This window comes from Dasypus novemcinctus, chromosome 17 (assembly GCF_030445035.2).
Source record: "Dasypus novemcinctus isolate mDasNov1 chromosome 17, mDasNov1.1.hap2, whole genome shotgun sequence".
Lineage (NCBI taxonomy): Eukaryota > Metazoa > Chordata > Mammalia > Cingulata > Dasypodidae > Dasypus > Dasypus novemcinctus.
Window position 1 is genome coordinate 98,827,096 of NC_080689.1, and position 10,415 is coordinate 98,837,510.

The following is a 10,415-nucleotide window of genomic DNA, read 5'->3' on the forward strand; positions in this document are numbered from 1 at the left end:
ATGATATCACCCCTCAATGGCCAGTGTCTCCAAACATCGGCCCAACCTCCACATTGAGGCCAAAGGTCACCTGCTGTCCCTGTTCTGCTCTGACCCTCCAGTGACCCTCATCTCCCCCCATGAGAAAGCCAAGCTCCATCCAGCAGCTTACAGGGTTGACGTGACCCAGATCTCAAAACCTCTCTGACTTCAACTCTTCCCCTTGACCCCTGCTCCTTCACACTGGCCTCCAGGCTGTTCCTCAGGCCATCCAAGCACATGTCCCCCTTGGACCTGGCAGGCTGTCCCCTCCCTCCTTCTCTTTGGGGCTGCCTCAGAGAGCCTTTCCCAGGCCTTTCTGACTCAGTGTGCCAGTCTCAGTTCCTATGCCCACTGTCTTGAGCTTTGACCACCATTGAACTCATGCTCTTCCTGCCTGTGGAGGTGGCTGTCTGTCCTTCCCCACCCACTGCAAACTCTGCTCCAGGATGGCAAAGAGGGAGCATGTCATTCCTTATGTGCCTACTGCCTGAACCAGTGATGGGCCCCAGGGGATGGCTCCACACCCAGCTCACCATGATGCACTTGTACTGCTGACCATTGTCCTCATACAGGCCGACGTGGACAATGCAGTAGTTGGCCATGTGCCAATTATAGCATGGCCTTGAGTTGTGGTGCTTGTCACTGGACCAACTTGTCCTGGGTTTGATGGAGTAGGAGGAAAAGGACGTTCCTCTGGAAGCTGATGTGACAATGGAGGAGTTCTGTGTTAATGAAGAGGTTGACTGCCTCATCTGTGGGTAATAGCAATATTTGCAGAAGGCCTGGAGCCTTGGGGCACCCTAGGGTTGCTCTAGAACCTCTAGGAGGCTCTAGAAATTCTGTAGTAGTCAACAATTCTTGAACCCTTTGTGGACCTGGAGAAGGCCAAGCAGGCACAGGAGAGGGAGGGTGAGGGCCGACATTAGAAGAGGTGGGCAGTTACCTTTCTTTCATGGCCATCTTGGGACTCTGGGACATGGTCAAGGTGGATTTTCAACTTAGAGGTTGAGGATCTGGCCACATGTATGTGAGGTGAGTCAGTGGCATCGCTGCAGCTGAAGTCAGGACCACAGTGGAGCTGGATACTGGAGTAGGGGTTGCTGCTATCACTGGGCCCAGTGTCAGGGACCTGGCACCTGAATGTATGGGTCAGCTTACCTTGGGGGCCTCCCCTGGAATGCAATCAAACTTCTCCCTTGCTACCACTGCACCCTGCTAAGTGGTCATTTCCTTAATAGTAGCCAGTGGGCTCTGACTCACTGAGAGATCATGCAGCATGACCCCATTTCACAGAAGAGGAAAGAGGCCCAGGGATGGGGCAGCTCGCCCTAGTCACAGTCTTGGTTGGAAGTGGAGCTGGGATCCCAGGGCTAAACCATCAGCCTCCCCAAGCCTGCACTTAGCCTAAAGCTTCCATGAGCCCTGAGCCAGCCCACACTTGCCCACCCTGGATGCGGAAATCACTCTTCACTCCAAGGCTTGATGCCTTCCAAGTGGTGTTTGCCCTTGATTTTCTTACTAGCCAACTGGGATTTGGGCTCCAGGTCACAAAACAGGTTGTAGCTGTGTGACAGTGGCAGCTATGGGGTCTTAGGACCCACACCTCAGTTCTCCCTCCCAGTGTCTGCACAGCAGTTGGCATTTTGGTACCCCAGCTGTTTTCAGGCAACAGGCCCTATGCTGACCCTGGATCCTCAATGCTGATCCTGCAGCTACTGTGGCTGATGTTGTCTTGTCCTCACCTATCTTTCTTGCTGCTCCATGTCTCCAAACCAGGTCCCAAATTTCTCACTGGGCATAAGGGAGTCATAGCAGCAGCCTGCCTGGTGCTGCTGGAGCTCAGGGGTCATCTGGTATTCCTCGGGCTAGAGGGAAGGAATAGTCACTGTTGAGGCCTGGGTGGGCTTGCTGGGTGGGATGGGGGCCAGTGACTGGTTTTGCTCCTGTGGATCCCCTGACCCATCCACTCCCTTCTAGTCTCTACCTGCCCTCAGAGCTGAATTCATACAGCTCATCCACCATGAAGTTGTCCTTTATCTCAAGTATATCCCCTCCCTTCCAGAAGGAGGTTTTGGCTGTCTTTTTTTTTTTTTTAAGATTTATTTTATTTATTTATTTATTTCCCTTTCCCCGCCGCCCCCCCCCCCCAGTTGTCTGTTCTCCGTGTCCATTCACTGTGTGTTCTTCTGTGACCACTTCTATCCTTATCAGCGGCATCGGGAATCTGTGTTTCTTTTTTGCTGCATCAGCTCTCCGTGTGTGTGGCGCCATTCTAGGGCAGGCTGCGCTTTCTTTCATGCTGGGTGACTCTTCTTATGGGGCACACTCTTTGCATGTGGGGCTCCCCTATGCGGGGGACACCCCTGCGTGACCCGGCACTTCTTGCACACCTCAGCACTGCACATGGGCCAGCTCCACATGGGTCAAGGAGGCCCATTGTTTGAACCGTGGACCTCCCATGTGGTAGGCAGACACCCTATCCATTGGGCCAAGTCCTCTTCCCAGGCCCTGTCTTTTCTCCTTAAACTCTCCCCATCAAACTACGAGGAAGCCTCATGCAGCCTGGGGATGTCCTGCCCAGGAGGAACTCTGTGTTCATCCCACACCTCACCCTAGCCCCACCCCTACAGTGGTGGCCACAGCTGTTCACCTTCTTCCTTTTGTCAAAAGGAAGACAAAGTTTGCATCCATCATGAAGGGGCCCCAATCCATTGCCATGTCCATCACATTTAAGCCCTTCTTACACTGCATTTCTGCAGGGTTAAACATGAACAAGGCAGTCCTGACCAGGGATGGAACTAAGCAGACTTTGGGCTCCAGGAGTGGAGACCAGTAGTGGAGAAAGAGAGAACTTCCAGTCTCAGCATCTGATGACAACAGAGAAATGGCCCCTTGCACCAGCCTCCTTTCACTCATCTGCAAGAAGACCATGGCACCCCAGCTTCCAGGGAGGCTGTGAGGTTTCAGGAGACCCTGTGTGCCCACTGATGAGCACTCAGGTCTCAGGGAGTGGCCTCTCTTCCCAAGACTTGGGGTCCCTTTCCCACCCTGCCCTTGTCCCCAGGCTCACCTACTTCCAGATACTCCACCTGGCATAGTCCACCATCTAAAACTGAGTGAGAAATGTCCCCAGGCATGGGACAATGCCCTGTATGACATCCTGTAGCATTGGGTAGGGTGGCAATGAGCACAGGCTTTCAGGTGCCCCCAAGACCATGCCCTGAAAACTCCTCAGTCTCAGAATCCTAGGACCACACAGCCTTCCCTGGACAGTGTCAGAACCTTAACTCTCACACCCTAAGTTCCCTTCCAGACTCCAAGGACCCCAAACTCCAGTGTAGTTACCTCACAGCACTGGCTTTTCTTAAGTCACCAAGTTTACCCCCTCCCACAACCAATCCACCCTGTGTCAGCTCTTCCAGACTCTTACTCTGACTGGCTGCAGCTAGGCCCCTAGGATTTCCACAGCTCATGGTCCTAAAGGTTCCAGAGGAGGGGACATTGATAGGCTTTCCAGGCTTAGTGGTCCAGAGGGATGGGCTTGAGGAGGGCCCCCATGCTGACTCTGAGACCACCCCTCCACAACCTACCCAGCTTTATGCACACTTACCCTCTCCTGTTTCTGCTCCTTCTGGGCTCTTTTGAGTTTCATCTCCAGGGTGGCAAACTTGGAGATCTCCTGCCAGGGTTGAGGCTAGGTCAGTGAGGCCCTCCATCCCTCAACCATTGTCCCTGGGGCCTTGGACACCTGGATCAAGTGGGCAGGTGGAAATCTGCTGCCATCACATGCCTGAGGTCCCCTGCCTGACCTTGTGCAAGTGGACCAGCCTCCCTGAGCCTGTTTATCTCTCATGTGAGGACAGAGATCTGAACCCCCTCATTGGGAGTCCAGAGGCCTCAGTGTTGCATGCTAGCAGTGAGGATGCTGTGGCCATCATGCTCTACCCCCCTCCCCCCGAGTCAAGAGAATGCTTAGCCATGTTGTTTTTTTCCCTTGAACCTTGCCACTTCACTTTGAGGGTGGCACCGCTGTATAGTTATACTTCCATTCCACATGAGGACACAGAGCCTCAAGATGCTGTTGACTAGGACTGAATCACTCAGGGCCTCAGAGGACAGGCTGCTCCCTTAAGACAGTGGTCACATCTGAGCTGATGTCACACTACCACTGACCACCACTAACTGATTCTCCTGGCCTCTGGGTGTGGGTTAGGTCCTCATGTCATACCAGGCATGGGGCTTAAGGATGGGGTGTTTCTGAAGGCTGAGTTGAGCAGCTTCTGCCTGCCCCAGCCAACAAGAGTGGAGGCCCAAAGTCTGCCTGAAGCCATATGAAAGACATCCCTTCTCCTGGAGTCCACTCATGATATTCTGCCTGCAGAGAAGTCCTGGCATCCACTCAGGAATGGATTTCAATGGTGCCAGGTCTGATTGTCCAGGTAGGGTAGGGGCTGCCAGGAGTACTGAGCATTGAAGTTTTGCTTCCTCTTTTATGTGGAAGCTTCTAGATTTGATCAGGAAGGACTGCCATGGTTTCCTACCTCCTAAATATTTCTCATAGCTCTCTGGCACACATGTCATTAGTTACGAGGCACAGTTATGAGACCCTCCCACTCAGATGGAGACTTGTCTTCTTGCCAGTTCATCATCTCTTCCTGAAAAATCCTAGCCAACTCCATAGAACTGAAAAACCACAGCCTACTGCCCTGCAACGGTCCCCTACCTGCCCACAAACCAAACATACCCCTCTACATCTTCAACCAGAATAAGCCAGGCTGGATGTTTTCAAAGAAACTTTTAGTGAAAAACTAAAATCCCCATTACCTGAGCCCTGACCCTCCAGACTCCTCTTTACCTTGATGACCAGCTCACTGCTCTGTGAGTAGTTGTTCTCATTTGAGACAATCTCAGATAGCATCTGAAAGAGGCAGAAGCTGTCCCTGGGGAGGGGAGGGGGAGGGGACAAGGAAGAAGGAGAAAGATGGGAGTGGGTAGGTGGGTATAAAGGCTAATCCATTTTATTTTAGTCACTTGGGACTCAGTCTGCCTGGGTGGGTGGTGCTGAAACTGGGTAGCTCTGAGCACTGCAGGATATCATGGGAATTGGGAGCTGAGCTCTGAGGTGGGCACAGTGGGGGCCCCCCTTCCCATTTCATGAGCAGTTGGTTCTGACATTTGTAGACTTCAATAGGCAAAGTGTGTTGCGGAGAAGCAAACACTTAACATGCTCCCATTTGGTTCAGCTCTGTAACTGACAGTGGAGGGAAGTGGAGGGAACCAGTGCTAAGGCAGAATAGCTGATCTCAGCTGTTCCCCTCCCACAGACCTTGCCCAGGAGCCACTGCATCCCAGGCTCCCTGAAGGGCAATGTTCAGCCCCCACAAGGTCCCTGGTTCAACCTGGTGTCCCTGGAGAAATCTGCCCACTTGGAAACTTTCTTTCAAGTCTTTTTAAGATGGGAAATTGAATGGCTTTCAAGGGCAGAGAGGATGGCATAGAATGAGGAAAAGTTCTTGAGGATTTGGCACTCCTGGGAAGGGAGAATGAGCAGTGAGATATGGTCTGAGTGCCTCCCTGCTCCAGCTTCAGCCCCCTCAGCTGACATCTCCCCTCTAGGATGAGAAAGACACCCAGTGAGACCCTGAGGGCCTGCTGTGGACCCAGAGAGGGACACCCACACTCGACCCGAGGGAGTAGCCTATGTGGGAAGTGAGGGTAGTGTAGAGCTGTGCTACAGCCCAGGGAAGGCTTGGAGGACTGAGAGCCAATAAAAGCACAAGGGGCCCCAGGATTCCAGAGAGGGCCCCCCTGAGCATACCCTGACCACCTCGATCCAGTGCTCCACCACCCTGGCCCTGCCCTGAGCCTTCTTGCTCTGGTCCCCAAGGCAGGTTGTGATGATGCAGTTGGTCACATGCTTGAACTGGGTGCAATGGCATGGATGGTGGGTGCAACATATTCCTTGACCTTTTTGTTGTGCTGGGACCAGATGGCACCCAGACAGTGATAGGGCACCACGTTCTTGAACAGCTTCTGGGGAGGAGGAGATGTCAGTGGGTCCCACATCCATGCACTTAGATCCCACAGATCCTCAAGACTCAGACCAGGGTACAGTGGTCTCAGCTGGAGCTCGGCAGGCTGAGCACTGGGTATGTTCTCTGTCCCCTGAGGGGACATAGCACAGGTGACCCAATGCTCAAGCCTAGAGGGGAAGAGGGAACTACACTTTCAAGTCCCTCTCACAAACTCCAGCATGGGAGGTGTGTCATGTCTCCACAGGCCCAAGTGGTACCATGGTCCCTCCTGATAATGCCTCCTGGCTTGATAGCTGTCAGGTGCATGGCCCCTAGGGAGGTGGACAGAGGCTTTAGGTGCCTTCCAAAGGATCCAGTGCACATCAGGGTCTTATTAGTGTCAATGCTGTGGAGCAGGCCACCCATGGAGCTGGTTGCACCTCAGTGAGCTCCCTTCCCAATGACCAAGACCTCTTGGGCTTTCTATTTCTTTGCTCTCATGTAATCTTCACAGTGGGTGCATATGGCAGGTATGTTTAGTGTCCTATACCTACTCTCTAGAGAGAGGACGTGCATGTTTAGGGATTAATAAACTTGCTCAGGTTATGATGCTGGGAGTGGAACCAGACTTTGGAACAGGATTGTAGGATTCTGGATCAGGGAATGTTAAGGGTGGGGCAGCAGATCTTGGGTGGAAGATCAACCTGCCGATCCCAGCTGCTCACTGCATCAATCCATGTCAACTGCTCTGCCACTAGCTCGGGAGGGAAAGCCAGGAAGTTAGCTTTCTCCTCACTCAACAGGTTCTCTGAGGTCTCAGGCCAGGGGCAGGAAGGCTCTGGTGGTGTAACCTACCCTGCTGCTGACTTTAGCTCTGGTAGTGGCTCTGGTGGTTCTGCCAGACATGCCTTCCCCTTGAGAGCCTGTGCTGCTGAAGATGAGTAAGCAGGCTGTAGCTCCAGAAGGGACACTGGTGCAGACTGTGTAGGTGGCACTGGAGGTAGTGGTGGGATTGTCTCTAGCTCAGGAACTTGTGATGCAGATGGCAATGTGACTTCCTCTAGCGTGACTGCAGGTCCTTCATCTGGGGATGAAGCTGGCTCTATCTGCAGAGTGGTCATTGGCACTACCTCCAATAGGTGGCTGTGGAGGTGGCACCAAAGCTTCTTCAAGCAGTAAAGCTGGAGATTCTGATATTGAAGGAGCAAGCTCTACCTCCAGAGTGGGTATTGCCAATCCATGTATAGGTGCCAAGTTAGGTGGAACTGGACTTGCCTCTGGCTCTGGGTCTGGTATATCTGATGTTGATATGGGTGACCCAGATTCTGGAACTTGTTCAGCTGATTGTGATGTAGCTGCCTCCATCTCCTGAGCAGGTGCTGAAACTGATGAAGTTGTAGGTGCTACAGCAGATAATGTATCAGGATCTACTTCCAGAGCAAGCACTGGTGCAAACTCAGTAGCTGGCAGTAGAGGTGGCAGTGGAGCTGAATCAGCCTCTGGAACTGACCCTGTGTCTGCTGTAGGTGGTGGAATTGGTGCTACAGTTTGCACTGGAGGCATTTGCAGCTCTGGAACTGACAAAGGAGCTAGAGAAGAGGAAGGTTCCCATGATGAATGACTCCAAGTGTCTTTCAAATACAGAGAAGATCCCACAACCTTCAGGGGAATATCTGGCTCAATAAAGTGTGTCCAGACTGCAGTCTCACAGGTGATTAGTCTGAGGCTCTTTTCTGCTCCAGACCCAAGGGCAATCTCTGGTAGGTGTTGCTTATGTGGTCCAGTCCAGTCACCACCCACAAGCTCACATTCTACCACCCCTTAGCCTTCTCACCCTTTGGGTCTGTCTCAAAGGGCTCTGGAAGGTTCATCTGTGAAAGCAGAATCATGGCATGGTGCTCCAGGGCAAAGCCAGTTAAATGCACCTGGGCATAGACCACCAGCAGCTTGATGCAGGGAAAGTCTGCTGGTTCTAGGAAATCTTCAGGGTTCTGGTCCAGCCAGGTGCTCAGGAGGGAGGAGAGAGGGCTGAGGGCAGGTAGGTGGGCAGCAGAGTCAGAAAATGGCCTTTCTTCCACGCTGCCCCCCCAGAGACCCTCTCACTGAAGCACAAAGTCCATAAGGACAGGGATGGGTTTTGACTGGTCTCTTCATAGTCTGGCACTGACACATAGTAGGAGCTTCATCAATATGTGAGTGAGGAGGGGACAGGGTCTGTCCTTCTGCCCCAGGTCCTTCTGGCCCCCACCTAGTAATTTTTGCCTGAGGAGCTGACCCACCAACGGGGGTCATAGGATGAGAAGGGCCCAGTGTTCTCCCCAGCCCTTCCCTGCCATCCACCATCCAACTTCCCACACTGGTCTCAGGTGGGGAGAGCCCCCCTTCCCCAAAGTGCACTCACTTTCATTTCAAGACAAATGTCATGCCTGCCACTGCCACGGTGTTGACATCCATATCTAGCAGAGACCATGAGCATGTCACAGCTAACTTACTAAGTATACCCCCTGCTTAAGATGACTCATTACTGCCTGCAGCCCCCACTCAAATGGAACCAGAAGAGCAGGGAATTTGTCTGCTTTGTTCACTGTATGAAGCTACATGCTTCAGAAAGTTTCTGCACCAAGTAGACACTTGATGTATACTTGGTGAAAGAATGAGTCCTAAGCAGCATCTTCTCAGACTCTGGGTGGGTGTGGACCCCTCTGGTGGCCTATAATGACCCCTGCTCTGACCACACCAAGGTTGGAGGCCCTGAAAATGATCTCAAACCTCCTTTAGAAATGAGAAAACTGGGGTCAGTGAGGAAAGGCTGTGAGCTTCTTCACTGGGAAGAGAAATGTCCTGCCTAGGAACAACTCTGCCCCTCCAGCCACCCTGTCCACTGAGTCAGGCTTGGGAAAGCCCTTTCCATGGATTCTCCCAGTTAGACCTTACAATCAACCTTGAAGATTTTTCCTTTAAATGCTCCCCTTCCCAAGTAGGAAACTGAGGCCAGTAGGGGAAATGACATTTCTGAGACACAATAAATTGAGGGCAGAGCAGTCAAGTGGCCAGGGGTGGGGCTGGCTCTCACCTGTGGAACAACCAGTCCAGGACCTGCTTGGTGGCGGTGAGGTTGTCCTCAGGAAGGCAGGCACCAGGTACTCCACCAGATTCCCCCAATTGCCTGCCTTGACCATCCACACTGTGCAGCTCTCCTCCCTCATGAGGGTTGAGTTGTTCTTCCTCTACGGTGGGACAGAGGAGGCACATGTGGTTGGAGGCAGAACTGTAGACCTCCAGGTGAGGCTAGGCTGTGGGCAGACCTGCTGTACCCAAGCCCTCAGTGACTTGAGGCCAAGGGGAACGTGTGTGCCTTTAGCAGAGAAAGGCCCTCAGCCTTAAAATTGAATTTGAGGTAAGGAAATAATTGAAAGATGAGATCCTAGGTCCAGCAAAGGACAAATACCTGGAGTGTCCCTGGGGGGATAAAGATCCTTGCAGACCCAAGGATCTGAACACATTCCTCAGGGAACAGCAGACCCACCTGGTCAGTAAGCAACTTTGAGGACTGCACTGTTCATGGGGCCAGAATCACAAGGCTATGCCATTTGCCATCCTGACCTCAGATCAGGAAAATGAAGGAAAATGAAAAGAGCCAGTTCCAGGCAGTGTGCAGGAATTCTCCCACCAAACAGCCCCTGGCAATAACTGAACTGTTCCAGCCTTAGGTATCTGACCCTCACTCTTGAAAGTGATATCTGTGTGTCCTCTGTTCAATAATCCCTTTCCTGGGAGCCTCTAATAGGGGCAGGAGGGATCATTGTCTTGGATACATGGGCGGTGTTCAGGGCAGCAGTGCTGATAGGGCCACAGGAAAGGACCATTCAAGGTCCAGCAGCACCAAAGTCCAAATCGCTGCTCTAAGCTGCCTCCCTTCTGGAATATTGGGCAGCCAAGTCAAGTCTCAGCTCCTGACCTGGGAAGGTGAAGGCAAAGGTTATGGGAGATGGCAAGAATCCTCCTAAGTGAGAGGAGCTGTATGGCTTGGACCAGGTATGGAAGGACAGTCACAAAGATTGCTGCCCAGGGACATGGGGCTGGGGAGTGAAAACAGAAACACAGCAGCAAAAAGCACATGTATGTGAAGTGAGCCCATTCCTCAGCTTACCTGAAGGCAAACCCATGGAAATGACTCCTCTCTGCTACTCCTTTAACCATTGGAATTGACCTGCCCCCTGATCAATGGAATTGCAGTGTGGTGGGTGATTCGTGGGGACCCAGGTTCCTCAGGAAGTGGGTCACTCAGGGGTTAAAGCCCTGGGGGAGAGAGCAAGGGAGTGGCCAGGGTGGGATTCAGGCCCTGGAGTGCTCCCTTCCCCCCCTGTTGCAGGACCCCAA

The 10,415-nt window shown here is 52.7% G+C and overlaps 1 protein-coding gene across 1 annotated transcript; it reads right to left on the reverse strand.

Annotated features, from left to right (window-relative positions):
• Positions 1-3,074: 3,074 nt before the first annotated feature.
• Positions 3,075-9,287, reverse strand: LOC139436731 (ral guanine nucleotide dissociation stimulator-like). The gene is given in 10 exon segments (XM_071208687.1): positions 3,075-3,181; positions 3,632-3,700; positions 4,877-4,961; positions 5,448-5,551; positions 5,840-5,955; positions 5,958-6,054; positions 6,761-6,886; positions 7,137-7,624; positions 7,870-8,063; positions 9,109-9,287. Coding segments are annotated over 10 exon segments (1,512 nt in total). The 3' UTR covers positions 3,075-3,127.
• Between the last annotated feature and the right edge of the window lie 1,128 nt (positions 9,288-10,415).